General features: G+C 40.4%; 1 protein-coding gene across 1 annotated transcript; it reads left to right on the top strand.

Moving 5' to 3' along the window:
* The first annotated feature begins 8,675 nt into the window (after window positions 1-8,675).
* LOC139462610 (uncharacterized) lies at window positions 8,676-15,556 on the top strand. The gene is made up of 7 exons (XM_071244447.1): window positions 8,676-8,771; window positions 10,375-10,420; window positions 10,712-10,862; window positions 12,243-12,396; window positions 13,096-13,304; window positions 13,968-14,116; window positions 15,333-15,556. Exons 1-7 carry the CDS (start codon window positions 8,732-8,734, stop codon window positions 15,475-15,477), a joined length of 894 nt encoding a protein of 297 aa, XP_071100548.1. The 5' UTR covers window positions 8,676-8,731; the 3' UTR covers window positions 15,478-15,556.
* Window positions 15,557-15,944: the final 388 nt, after the last annotated feature.

The raw sequence follows: 15,944 nt of genomic DNA, 5'->3' as shown, positions 1-15,944 counted from the left end.
TTTCAGAACATCGTCGATCTGCCTTCAATGTATTGTGATTTTATTTATGCCTAAATCTTCAGTTTTGTTTCATTTTGCTACTGTCGTGTTGAATGTATACATACTATTAGTACTAGTGCAAAGGATTACACTCATCGAGTGTTTTTTTCTATTAAGATGAAATCCCTCCTGGGGAACAGAGTTCTCGCATCGTTAACATATATCTGATATTTAAGCTGATTTGTTAGGTAGAGCTGCGTGGAGAAAACAAGGATATTCTAAAATTTGGCACGGATTTTGTCAATGAAGTCGTAACTCGTAACAAATGGATTATTAATAGAAGAGATTTCATCTTTTCTCATATTTGTCGATGGTGTCATCCTTCTTATCATTTGATATGTTAATTTCATGCTGTTATTTTATGAATTGGTGTTCATGATTGTTGAATTGAACTGAAGGTATAGTATCTCTGTGCAGGTGTGGTACAGTATCTCTGTGCAGGTGTGGTACAGTATCTCTGTGCAGGTGTGGTATAGTATCTCTGTGCAAGTCTGGTATAGTATCTCTGTGCAGGTGCGGTTTAGTATCTTTGTCCAAGTCTGGTATAGTATCTCTGTGCAGGTGTGGTATAGTATCTCTGTGCAAGCCTGGTATAGTATCTCTGTGCAGGTGTGGTATAGAATATCTGTGCAGGTGTGGTTTAGTATCTCTGTGCAGGTGTGGTACAGTATCTCTGTGCAGGTGTGGTATAGTATCTCTGTGCAGGTGTGGTATAGTATCTCTGTGCAGGTGTGGTTTAGTATCTCTGTGCAGGTGTGGTACAGTATCTCTGTGCAGGTGTGGTATAGTATCTCTGTGCAGGTGTGGTATAGTATCTCTGTGCAGGTGTGGTATAGTATCTCTGTGCAGGTGTGGTTTAGTATCTCTGTGCAGGTGTGGTACAGTATCTCTGTGCAGGTGTGGTATAGTATCTCTGTGCAGGTGTGGTATAGTATCTCTGTGCAAGTGTAGTATAGTATGTCTGTACAGGTGTGGTATAGTATCTCTGTGCAGGTGTCATTTACCGGATACCATTGCGTCCGATGGAACCGTTTAATGACATCTGTCCACAACGTCACTGCCTGGATTGAATCAACTCTGTCCCACCACCTGATTTATTGGAATTATATGCAACTTAGTTATAATTCGATACGCCATAGCCTCAATATCGTGTGGGCTGTTGCTTCAAGAATTATTTCCCCCAGTTATTTTTACCCCACCTCCGAGGATAACAAGTGGTGAGTCCTATATAAATAGAACATTTCTCCTTTTCTTTACCGAGCTATATATGTTTTTAATGAGACCAATTTGATAAAACAACATCTTGGCATAGTTCACAGGTTACGCTTTGGGATTGTCGGTAAGTTACTACCTGTGTATCGTGTTTCGTTGCCGCCACTCTTGAATGTAATACATATATATCGCTACGACAGGAAGACTGTTAATATTTAATTCAATTGTTGAAGACACGAACTACAAACAAATTGCAACTGATATTAAATCTTTAACCCAGCATTTCAATGTCACCAGTGAGTGTATGTTACTGTTAGGTATGTATTTTATGCATGTGCTTTTGCATTTAATTTCTCCGCCAAAAGTATTATCTTGTAGTGCTTATTGAAAATATTCTTTACATTTTTTCCATTAAACAATGTATCTCATCGTATGTGTTCTGTGATGTTTTTCAGGAACAAATGTGTAACCTCTAAGTAGTCACCAGACCATTCACTTAGGCCTCATCACTACTCGTGTATGGTTACAGAAAATAAACCATAGTGGTACTTGTCAGAGTTCACATGATCAAGGTGTATTATACCACTGAGGAATATTTCCTAAATGATTCCTAAATTGAGGATTCTGTGACGACCACGAATCTTGATGCTTCTTCGAGGGGACGGTGTTCAGTCTGTGTAGACTGGGTATGTGCGGGATGCTGAACGTGAACGACTTGGCCGAGGCAACTTCCTCTTCATGTCTTTCATTGGCGCTGACGACATCACTGGAATGAAAATGTGAGGCGAGGGGAAATTGGGTTTAACGTCGCGTCCAAGATTATTGCACTTATATAGCGAGTTAGGATTTGAAATCTGAAAGTTTCTGTGTAAAGTGTAATCGCATTCTACTGGCACCATTTTCACAAAGCAGATCTGCGAGAGTAAGGGATTTGAATGTATGGGATGTCGAAAAATAACATATACAGGTACCAGATGATCACATCTCGTCATCATTTACTTATGCGTTTATCAAAACCTCTTAGTTGTCTTGCAGGTGCTGAATTTATGTGGTGTGTGTGTGTGTGTGTATGTGTGTGTGTGTGTGTGTGTGTTTAACGTCGCGTCCAAGATTATTGCACTTATATAGCGAGTTAGGATTTGAAATCTGAAAGTTTCTGTGTAAAGTGTAATCGCATTCTACTGGCACCATTTTCACAAAGCAGATCTGCGAGAGTAAGGGATTTGAATGTATGGGATGTCGAAAAATAACATATACAGGTACCAGATGATCACATCTCGTCATCATTTACTTATGCGTTTATCAAAACCTCTTAGTTGTCTTGCAGGTGCTGAATTTATGTGGTGTGTGTGTGTGTGTGTATGTGTGTGTGTGTGTGTGTGTGTGTGTGTGTGTGTGTGTGCATCATGCACGTTGTGTTTCCTCATAATAAAGAAGTTGACATCCATATATTCTCTTCCTTATGTGTATCTTTTCTCATTGCCATTCAAAGAGGTAATAACGCTACCATATTATTCAAACCGAATTAACTGACACAAGCCCACTTAAATGTTACAAACCAATCTTGACTTCACTTAAATATATAATTGCCTTTTTATCCACGAGGTTATCAAATGAATACTCTGCTACTATGCGAGACGAGTCAGACCAAATAGTAACACCAAACTGCCTGAAGCAACGGGACTTGGTTTCCTTTTTTGGAGTCGATCTCCAGCACCACTGACCTTCCGTATGAACAACTGAACCGAAGCCAAAAAAGGGCTTTGCTATAATTCTTTCACAATTGGAATAACCACAAAGACTTGACGTGATCCTAATACGGAAGCGTAGTGGGGCCACGGTAAAAATGTTTTTTGGCTAAGTATCTCCTACGTAGGACTTAGTATTTAAAACTTTCTACGTAGGACTTAGTATCTTCTACGTAGTATTTTCTATCTCCTACGTATGACGTATCTCCTACGTAGGACTTAGTATGGCCTAGGATTACTATCTCCTACGTAGGACTTGGTATCTCCTACGTAGGGCTTAGTATATCCTACGTAGGAGATAATAAGTCCTACGTAGGAGATACTAAGTCCTACGCAGGAGATACTAAGTCGTACATAGGAGATAGTGATTCTAGGCCATACTAAGTCCTACGTAGGAGATAGTAAGTCCTACGTAGGAGATACTATGTCGTACATAGGAGATAGTGATTCTAGGCCATACTAAGTCCTACGTAGGAGATAGTAAGTCCTAAGCAGGAGATACTATGTCGTACATAGGAGATAGTGATTCTAGGCCATACTACGTCCTACGTAGGAGATAGTAAGTCCTACGTAAGAGATACTAGTCCTACGTAGGAGACACTAAGTCCTACGAAGAAGATACTATGTCGTACATAGGAGATAGTGATTCTAGGCCATACTAAGTCCTACGTAGGAGATACTTAGACAAAAATTATTTTCACTGTGGCCCTACTACGCTTCCGTATCCTAACAACGTGCTATCCATGGTTTATTTTTAACTTCGATAAAAGAATTAAAAGCGGTTATCTTATCACGTCATTCACGAATAACAGTTTGCCCTGTTAAAGTGCAAGAATCATGAAAAATAGTAATAGATGTTTCTTACATTATTATTTAGCCAGTATAATGTACAATACGAAGGCCAAGAAAAAAATGTGAAAATGTCAACGTAGCGCTGTTGCGCTTAATTAAAAGTACGTATTTCGAGCTCTGTATTTGTCACAACCCTAAGGAATCTTGAGTCGCAAACGAGGAGGCGTGGTTTAATGAGCACGGCCGACTAGGTCTGCAAGCAGATTGGATATTACCATCAACCAGGTACAGAATATACGCGACCGTTTCATTAGTTGTTGGGAGACCTGTGCAGTATATAACATACTGGTCGGGATTTCACGTCTATCACAAGTATGGCTAGTGGGGGCGTGTCAAGTAACCTTGATTTAAAGTGAATTATATAATTTTAACACCGTAAGATATTTTCATTTTCCATTTTGGGGGCGCGTGTTCCAGACACACATACTCAATCCGTACCGTTATAAAGATAGACATCGATTGACCATTGTACCCAATTAGTGCTAATTAACCACCACGGTATTTGTCACCTACAGTCACTCATCTCACAGCAACATGTAACTGCAGTATAATCTGTGCCCCAGCATTCAGCCATGTGTATAGTTTGATGCAGCACGTTAGTGATAGACACGGATTCAGAGTCTGTGACATGTCGCGCCATCTTAATTGTGCTATTTCAAGACAACCACGGGGTACTATGATTTGGCGAAAATATACTAACGCCGTTTAACGCCGCACTCAGCTATATTCCAGCTATATGAGGGCGGTCAGTAAATAATCGAGTCTGGACCAGACAATCCAGTGATTGACATAATGAGCATCGATCCACGCAATTGGGATACGATGACGTGCATCAACCAAGTCAGCGAGCCCGACCACCCGAAACAGTCTGGGTCTTGCAATCACTTGTAATCAATGCGTCCATGATGGGGGCCATCCTGATTATTTCTGTCACTGTTGTCGGTCACAGGTAGGGGTTCATTTCATTCGTCACCACTCGCCCCTTTCCGTGACCTGCAAGAAGACTCGTCCCCCCCTATCGATGAATGTTATGTGCGAAAATACGACAAACCAATCAGAATGCGCGTATGATTTCGAGTTCTTTGTCAAATAATCCCTCAGAAATAATTTTTGATTTTACATGTCTTGCATCTAAGATTATTACCAAGACACATTTAAATGTGTTCAATCACACTGTATAATTCCGCACGTCCCCATGTGCTTTAAATTGCATCTTAAATATATATAATATATGGGGAAATATATGTGAACCATTACGCAACGAGTTGACAATTGTTTAAGGTATGCCCGTTTGCGCTAAGACGGATGCCGGTCGCAAAAATGGCCACGAGTCGCTATTCGGCTTGTCCCGAAATAACACGAGTTGGTCACGAATGGGGTTCATTTGTTCTCTTCCGAAATCCCCAATTCATCTCCCGAAAAACATTCACACATTCCATGATAACTCGAATACTATTGTCACTGTCAGAGTGGGACATATCGGCACGTTGTGATCAGGATACCGCAAAAAGGAACAAAGTATGTACCATCGATGCTTCATCATTTTATACACAGATCTGCGAATATTTCAAAACACAGAAATATCTCACAACATAATAAATAAAAGTACACATTGTTTTCTCACTGAATAGTGAACTCAATTTGTGATGTGAATGGCATTTGTCACTTTTCCGTCGTTGAAAGAAAGAGGAGTATATTTCAATCCTTTAATGCCACTCATACTCACGCCTGCTACAGTGCGGACGGAGGGGCGGGCTTGTGCGATCTAGCGTGTATAAGTTAGAGGTAATTTCCCCATACAAGACCATATATGGAGCCTCTGTGTTAAAGGCTCCGTTATGCCTTTGAAATTGGTAGACAAAAGTGCAAATAAACCTTATCTACGCGCCGTTTTCGATGTTTTGAAGACGATATTTGCATTAACGATGTTGTATATGCACGTGAGATTTGCACTTTAAGGCTATAATAAGTGATATAAATCCAAATCAGCTGGACATTTGGTAATAAAAGCATATTTGGCACACCTGTTTGACATATTGCTTTATACTTTTTTGTGTACTTGTATCGAAGAATTTGAAACATTCTTGTACACTGAATTGGCTTTTCACCGTGTGCTCATTTCAACATTTATGGAGAAAGGATCTATTCTTGTACACAAAGAAAACAAAATGTACAGGAGTTACAAAGTTGTTCATTGTTGATTGTAGTTATAATTCAAATCGACAACATGAACTCTCCTATCAACTTTGTAACAAATATTGGTATCTTCTTGTAACGGATGATTCAATCAATGACGACATGTGTTGGACTGAGTTCTTTATTATCAGTTCGACCTTGTGGGTACAATGGGCCTGTCAACATTATCACATCTAATATAATAATCTTCATAGCAACTGTAACTGACACAGCCAGTTACCTACAATCATATACATGTAGTTGGTTGCACATTTCTTTGGTACAGAACATACACAAAAACTTAATATCAAAATAACATTACAAGATACAAAACATTAACAAAAGGTAGATGGCAAGTGACTGCTTAATAAGAATAGATATATTAGCAACTGTAACTTTACCATAATTATTGTGGGATAAATGACAAGAATATATACAACACATAATTTCCAACTGTGGGCTGAACCACGTGTTCTCACGAGAGGGTATTGACCTGGTTACCACTGTCATTTGTCCATCCTACAGTATATCAAATACACCAAATAGTACAATAAATAACTGCATAGACAAACCTGCAAAACATTTACAGTTATTCTGTACACAACTACACACTTAAATAATCCAAGTTAAGTTATTACCCAATTTCATGAGTGAGTGAGTTGGGTTTAACGCGGCTTTTAACATTATTCCAGTTATATCACGGCGTGTCAGCTTAATGTGGGAGGAAAGCCCCAAGTGATGCAGGTCTCAGACGTTTACCGCTTCGGTGAAACCCACGAGCCCGTACGGGTATGGTGCTGACAAACCTAGAAACATAATCGGGGTGAACCGGGATTCGAACCCACAATCGTAGGTTTCTTGAGTGTCCAAGGGACGCAACTCTGCACAGCGAATCGCAGAGCCTTAGACGACTGTCTCAGGGACGCAGGCTCATCACGGAAATGCCAACACACACTCACTCACTCACTCAATCAATCACTCACTCACACACTCACACACTCTCACTTTCACTCTCACTCTCTCTCTCACACACACACAGTAATATAAACCTAATATTTATATGTAAGCTTTAAAATAATTGCTAATGATAAATCCATTCCAATAGATCAAGCTATAAACTATATAAATTACCGAAAGCACCTTATAACAATATGGTTGCTTAACACTAATTACACTATATTCTAATTTGTTACTCTAGCAATGACTTAGTATCACAATACACACTAATGTATCATGACTTTGAAGAAGAAGTAATATATTTGCAACATTGCATATCACGTGGATCATACTGAAAATTATACTATATAACAAATATGCAATTAAAACGATAAAAGTGTACTAAAATATCAGATCCTAGCCTCCTAATGATGAATATAAATACTAAAGAAGTCCAAATTAACTTACCCCAATCAGTGCAGTCCTGTGAATCATGCAGAGTTGTAATGCAGCAGTGACCAATGAAGAGAACTATTGAAGTGTTTAAAGCTAAAAATCTGGTCACATGCTACAGAAACAATAGGAAAGGCAATCACTGGCCAAGCTGTGGCTAAACCATATCACTAATGACCTTACATAACTATACCCCGTACTTTACCTAAGGATTAGTAGAGAGTGTTCAGGTTGGTTTAAGGAGCTATTACCATACTTAACTCAATTATTTACATAAGTTTAAAATACGTAAATTAAAATACACACTATTTTACATTCTGCTACAATAAGATGTTACATGTTTATCTCTTGAATATCAAAGAACCGTATATAAGTCATGCACATTTCTACAATCGAATTTTGCTGTTATTGCATAAAGCTTCGGTCATTTACAGGAATAATTCGGTCACTTGATTTTATTACCCAGATAACTTATGTTATGTTAAAGCTATTGTAATGAGGACCTGGGTTATTGATTATTTGTGAAATACCAAGAAACACACCCATCAAGTGACACGCAACACTTCATTCTTCACCAATCTCCCCATTCAGTAACCTGCAAGAAGACCCGCCCCCCCTAGCGATGAATGTTATGTAAAAATACGACAAACCAATCAGAATGCGCGTATGACTTCAGGTACTTCGGTCAAAGATTCCGACAGGAATAATTTTTACAGGTTAGTTACACATGTTCTGCATCTAAAACTATACCCAAGATACTATTAAATGCGTTCAATCATACTGTATAAATACCGTAAGTCCCGATGTGTTCTTAGAAATGATCTGGAATAAATAAGAATTTATGGAAATATACGTGAATCATTACGCAACGAGTTGACAAGTCTTTTAACTATGCCCATTTGCGCTCAGACGGAACCCAGTCGCAAAAATGTTCACGAAAGGGGCACGAGTCGCTATTCGACATGTCCCGGAATTACACGAGTTGGTCACGAATGGAAATATTTCTGAATATTAACGAAAATAAACAGCCTGAACCAACTGCAACGTCTATCATGACACATGAATGACACAAACATATGCATCTCGCCATATAGAGCTGTGTAGCTACATTTATACACAGGCTTTGCATTTCATTCGTCAAACAAACGGCTAAGCACCGAAGCTATGATGTCAGTCTTTTGAGAGATTCAAGAAAGTCTTTTGGACTATTCTATCACGTCCTTATCACATGTGAAGACAAACCATTTGATAAAAACCTTCTGATAACGCTATAAAACAAGGCAACAAGGCAACAAGGCAACAATCTAGTTTAGGTTATGGGTACCATGGTGTTGGTTCTGTTTTTGTGCATCGCAGGTAAATATCAATTGACTACACCGTTCTTGAAATAATGGACATAATTTTAAACACGCGCGTAAGATGTGTATCATAGTGACATGATGTATTATTTATATATATAAAGATATTAGCGGAAAAATTTCCGTGCACCATATAAAATCACATAAAACTAAAATTGCCTTGGAGTTTTCAGAATCATTCATGATGATTACAAACTCTGTTTCATGATTTTTCATGACGATTCTGAAATTGAACGTGTATCTGTTCATTGCAAGCATAAAATCCCACGAGTAAGAAATTTGTCACACATTCACAGAACACGTGGGAACGAGTCTGTTCAAACACAGAGTAAATCGTGTTTCAACTGGGAACAGCCAAGTAGACACAATTTATGGATAACAACTTTTTCAACACTGTAAAGGCGACGTTTCGGTATAGATCCTTATACCGTTGTCAAGCAAGGGAACAGCAACTTTGTTGACGGACAAATCTCCGTTATACAACGACTGTCGGAAAATGAACCTTTGCGTGGTATTGGCATGGTTGAAACCGATTTGCACAAAAAGTTGTACAACAACAGTAACTTTTGGGTCGGCACCAACATACCTGCATCATGACGGACCGACCATGTTGTGGACGAAATCGGGTTCAGACTGCAAATTTGACAGATCAGTGCAAAAACTGTGAGGAATCGAATAGAGCATAATATCCGACCACGACGTCCAGCTGTAAGTCTAATTTTGCTGTCACGTCATATGCATCACTGGTATGAATAACAGATCTAAAGTACAGGCTACAGGACTGAAGGTTAGTTGTCTACACAGATAACTCCAGGTTTCATATTTCCAGTAGTGATGGTCGTCAGCGGCATCGAGGGAATGTTACGCGGACGCGTTTGTTTCAACTATTGTGTTCAGAGATGGCAGCGTAATGGCATGGAGTCATCACTGCAGATCGCATGACACTACGATGGTAATTTGGCACGACTTATACGTCGTTACGTCCTCCCGTTCCTTCAGACCCATGGATGTCAGACCACTTCTCAGCACGCTCGGACGTTGCACGTCTGGTCACATGAAAGCAAACATCACCAAATCCCATTAGCCTACTGTTTTGTCAGGTCTGTCGAAAATCCGACATGTGTGGAATAAAATAAAAAATCGTTTACGCGGATTTCTGTGATATGCATCCCACAAGCCTACCTCAACCATCTTTTGTCGTCATTGGGGTACCGTTGTCAAGCTAGTGTCACTGCTAATGATGGTCATACCCCATACTGACCTGTGTGAACTGACAATTTGACCCCTCGACAGTTTCAGTTTGAGATGATGTTTACAGAGGACATGTGTTGACACTGTCACGATGATTTTATGTTTCATAGACATCAATATATTATTCTGCTGCAGAATCGTTCTTTTATTTATGTATTTCCCAGATAGTCGGTGGTGTACAGAAACTGTTCCCGCTAGTACATAAAAAAGTATTGCCAGTTTTACAACCTCAAGTCATGTGTGTGTGCATTAAATTAGTAATTTGATCTGTAAAATGGTATTTCGTAAATCCATCAGACATACATTATGGAAAGTCATATCTTTGACGTTGTACGTTTTGTCACTTGCAGGCGTGTCTGCCTATTCGCCGCTCCCAGATGATGTGGTGACTAACAGGTACCTTGCCCACCATTAATTATTGATAGACTGGGAAATTAGTTTTATTTTGCGTTGAAGTTGGAAAATATACCTTCAAAATAAGCGCGGATAAAAAAGGTTTTAAGTTGTTTCCATTACATTTTCCATACAATATGGTGATTTGAAAGTTATGTTTATTCTGTGCCGCGCGTTAATCCTTAAAATAAATTATTGTTTGAAACCTCACACTGATTCTGGATTCAACGGATAGTGAAAACTGCTCAAAGCTCAACATCAGAGACGCCTTAAACCCTTGCATGTTCATATCAGAACCGAATGGATAGCCACCAACCGCGCAGCAACGTCATTTAGACACAAGTACGTCACCCACAACGGCGGCATAAATGACCACACGTTCAGTACCCTCCCCTACATCACCATCACAGCCACCAACCACGTGTCGGATGCGGCTCTACACAAGGTAAGGCGTTGCTTGGTGTCTACATTTCACAACTTTTAAGGTAAACCGAACACTTTCTTTGTACGAAGATTTCAAAGAGCGTCATATGACTCTTGTTAAAAATTAGCTGGGTCAGGATTATAGCATCCATGTTACAGCGTTTAGTGTGGCGAGTAAAGTAAAAGCCATTTTCAAATTTGACGCAGCTGATGTCCGATGCAATTCCCCTTTTTCCACTTGTGTCATTTGTTCCCGTGTTGTGTCCGGTGAACATTTGAATTGATCTTTCAGGTGGTTTTGACAGAGCCATCGGTGGGGCATCACCTCATCACGAACACCTGATATCATCACTATTTGATAGTGATTCATACTACACATGTTTATGATATAGGCGGGGCGGTCGGGTAGCCTAGTGGTTAAAGCGTTCGTTCGTCACGCCGAAGACCCGAGTTCGATTCCCGACATGGGTACAATGTGTGAAGCCCATTTCTGGTGTCCCCCGCCGTGATATTGCTGGAATATTGCTAAAAGCGGCGTAAAAAAACATACTCAGTCAGACTCAGTATGATATAGGCTCGACCTACAGTTCTTGAAAACGGTAGAGCGACAGTAAACTTATGGGTTCGATGTCAGACCAGAACATAGGGTCAACTATCCAATTGTCTTCTGTTAAAAATATTGGTAATAAAATAATACAATAGACACCACATGTTCGCGTAACCTGATTGTAAGACAATACAATGACCGCTACCTACAGATTCTTATAGAGTCATCGTATTGACGCATGTAATATATGTCATGCCGTCATTGGGGATGTGGTTTGCTTCTCATTAGTTTGAACTAAAGTGAGTGAGTTGGGTTTCACGCCGCTTTTAACAGTATTCCAGTTATATCACGGCGTGTCAGCTTAATGTGGGAGGAAAGCCCGAATTGATGCAGGTCTCAGACGTTTACCACTTTGGTGAAACCCACGAGCACGGGTATGGTGCTGACAAACCTAGAAACATAATCTGGGAGAACCGGGATTCGAACTCACAATCAAAGGTTTCTGGCGTGTCCAAGGGACGCAACTCTACACAGCGAATCGCGGCGCCTTAGACGACTGGGCCACCCGTGCCCCCAGTTTGAACTCAATGAAACACACTACAAACCAGAGTGAGACCTATTTTCAGCAATACTGAAGTAGAATTTGTGGTCATATATCTTTCCTACGTTGGAAACAAACATAAGGAGCGTATGTTTTAACTGCTAAGCTATCCTAATTACTTATAAGTGGCAGTGACGTAAATTTTGATTACTAAGTAATGCGTATAGAAATGTTCATATACAATGACTTGGGGGTTTTGCATGTCGTGTTCATTGTTGTAATCCTATGTATGCATTTGTTGGGTTGTATTCCAGGCAGCACTTGATGTCAGCTACATGGTACGCAACATGCCTGATGACGTGTTTAACGGTATCGCCACGTCACACGGGGTAGGCATCTTTTCCAAGTCCGAGGGGATGGTGGTCTTCCCTGAAAACGCCCATCTAGCTGACACTGCAGCATGTAGGGGTATGTTGATCATGAAGGAGTTACATAAAATAGTGAACGCTATCTAACTCCACTGAGTTTGAGTGTGATGACAATCTCATTATAAGAGTAGATGGTGACGGTGGCCTTCTCCCAATGAGTAGCAAAATTTATTACCATAATTTCATTTTGTATAACTGGCATGTCTCTCAAGGCTATACTCTGAAAACTATAATATGTTCACTAAGACAAAATTGTTGTGGATGAGCAACTTCTTTATTACAATTGGGCGACGTTTCGGTGTAGATTCTAATTTTGTCTTAGTTACCATTCCAACTTCTTAATGCCACTCAAAGAAGTTATAATATGTTCATGTTAAAGAATACCGAGGTAGGAGGAATTTTGGTAACATGCTCCTCAGAATGGGACATTCCAGTGTTATGGTTTTGAGTGACCTTTATTGAAGGACGAAGTCACTGGATTAGTCATTCTGAAGGGAGATCTGCCTCATTGTGCACCGCTCCAAGTGGTGAAATGGGCATGTTTGTAATATGGCTGAACCTGACTTCCATCAGAGGGGTAAATAGTCAGGACCTGTATTACTTTGAGCTTTACCTTCCTAATTAAAGGTACACCTTGAAGAAACGCAGTCTTGAAGAAAGACCAGTGAAGGTGCTTTTTTCTGCAAGGTTTTGCAAACACATTTCTCGTGATGTTATTGCATATCCTCTTTGATGCCAGGTAGATGCGACGGAGGATGCAGCCACACGTGTACTGTTGACCACCGGAAGTGGTCCACTATTGCCGGTCTGACCAATCAGCGTAGCTCTGTGCTGGACGACAATGTGTTGTGTGACTCCGCCGATCAGTATCATCACCAGGAGAATCTTGTTGTCCACGAGTTTGGCCATCTGACAATGAGATACATGCCCAAGCACTGGAACGCCAAGGTCAAGCAGACATATAGCACTTACGATGATTTACTAGTAATGTACCCTACGCTCCACCACTGCAAATACAGGTGCCTTGTATTACTCTGATACGGCTATGGCCAACTGAGGAATCTTTCCGAAATATTTCTGAGGGGCCGTAACTGTGCAGAAACTTCTGTTCGTTGGTTCGAATCCCGTTTCGCCCCGATTGTTGTAAGGTTTGTTACACTATACCCGCGTGGGTTTCACCAAACCAGTAAACGTCTGAGGCCTGTATCACCTCGGGCTGTCCTCCAACATTATGATGTGACTGGCGTGGTTACAAGTTGAAAGTATGTTACCAGCTTCAAGTTTATATCGCATGTTTACGCAAATGTTGACGGAGCACTGACAAAATCAATGAATTTGAATTTCGATCTATACTTCGAGTTCAAAAGGCGCTTTTCATTTAGGAAATAAATCATGGACTGGTCGGCTCGGAGTCATTATATTGTGCCGGAGTAGAGTGTCGACGTTAAACAACGACATGTTATCTCCGTGGGCAAGTACTATAGATCCTGCATTAGACTACTACAAGCATACTGATATAACTGTAGTATCCAGTTTGTGCATGCACCCTGTTACAGCTGTAATATTTCTACGGCGTACAATAACATTTGCTGTCTTTTTCAATAACTTCAGATTTTAGCTGCGTACAGTAACGCTCACAGTCATCGTCTGTGGACACTTGGCGAGTACGGAATGGTGAATGCTGACGAGTACTGGGCTGAGGCAACCGCTTCCTTCTTCATGGCTATCATTAGAACGGACGTAAGCGCTGGAATGAACCTGTGAGTAACCAATCCATCCATGTTATTTATGATGATGACGATGACGATGACGATGACGATGATGCTGATTTATTTACTTCGATAATGGAGTCTCTGCCCTCCCCCCCTCCTACGTTGCAAAACCAACTTATAACAGCCGGACACAAATTCCTGTACACCATACAAAATCACAATAAAATAAAAATGCCATTGAATTTTCAGGATCATGCATGGTAATCACATGTACAATCACTTTGTCATGATTAGCCATGATGATCCTGATATTACACGTGTTCCCTGAGTAAGACCACGACGTCCAACTGTAAATCCATTTTTTTGCTGCCACGTTATCGAACTGCACGCCTGGTATGGTCAAGACTTCTGAGGCTCAGTTTATAGGACTAGGGTTTGTCCTCTTCACAGATGAGTCCAGTTTCCATCTTTACAGCAGTATTTATCGACGTCGGATGGAACGTTACGCTGACTTTTGTGTTGTTGAACGTTCTGCATCTGGTGGTCGGAGCATATTGGTGTGGGGAGGTATCTATCACTGCACATCAAAGGACACCTTCGGTGATCATCAATAGCAATTTGATAGGTGAACGGTACCATGGCAAGGTTATCTGTCCTCATGGCCCACCGTTCAGGCCCATGATGTCACAACACTTTACAACAGGACACATTCGTGACCAACTCGTGTTATTCCGGGACAAGGCGAATAGCTACTCGTGCCCCTCTCATGGCCATTTTTGCGACTAGGTTCCGTCTCAGCGCAAACGGGCATATCTAAAACACTAGTCAAGTCGTTGCGTAATGGTTCACATATATTTGGCCATATATTATATATATTTCAGATGCAATTTAAAGCACATCGGGACGTGCGGAATCAAACAGTGTTATTGAACACATTTAACTGTGTCTTGGCTATATTTTTAGATGCTGGACATATGTAAAATCAAAAATTATTTCTGAGGAATTCATTGATGAAGAACTTGAAATCATACGCGCATTCTGATTGGTTTGTCGTATTTTTGCACATAACATTCATCGATAGGGGACGAGTCTTCTTGCAGGTTACGGAAAGGGGCGAGTGGTGACGAATGAACAGGACAATGAACGACTTCACGTTGCACGTGTGGTCATAGACGTTTATACATTTCTGGTTTAATCACACTGATATGAAATACATAAGGCAAAAGTGAATATTTGATAGTAAAACATTAATTGTCTATTATAGGTGTGGCACATCTCGCGCATGTTCGTCCGAGGCGGCTGCTAGAGACTACTTAAAGAAACATGACCCGCGATTGTATGAAGTCCTGGAATACGCCTACACCAACAATAGGCCACAGATCAGGAGCGGCCTCGGGCCATGCATTTAATGTTCTGAAGATGCAGATAATGACGATGTGTGAATTTGTATAAGAGTATGTGTTGTCGCAGTACAAGTTTATCACAGTGTGCGTTGTGTTTACTTTTCAATTAAATTGTGTATTTGAGAACTGCATTGTGCATTCGTGCTTTTAGTTACATATAACGGCAGGAGCATACACCACACAAAGAAAGCCATTTACAGACACACTCTTTACAAGGAATATATAATGGTTTTCCTAATTACATTAGAGTCAATTTTTTCGTGTATACAAAAAAATAATTTTTTTATCAATTTAAATCTGAAATCTATATTACGGGAAGATTCAACGAATTCAAAGTATTGTAGAGTTTATCTCCAAATTGAAACACTTGGTTAGCCAAGACATAACATGTCCGTGCAGGGAGGCCGCTATATATTACACGAGCCCGTCATTTGCTGCTTCTAACAATCATCTGAATCAACACCACAGCCCAC

The sequence above is a fragment of the Haliotis cracherodii genome, unplaced genomic scaffold (genome assembly GCF_022045235.1).
Source record: "Haliotis cracherodii isolate W230 unplaced genomic scaffold, xgHalCrac1.p SCAF_1, whole genome shotgun sequence".
Classification (NCBI taxonomy): domain Eukaryota; kingdom Metazoa; phylum Mollusca; class Gastropoda; order Lepetellida; family Haliotidae; genus Haliotis; species Haliotis cracherodii.
This window is presented reverse-complemented; position numbering and strand designations above follow the sequence as displayed.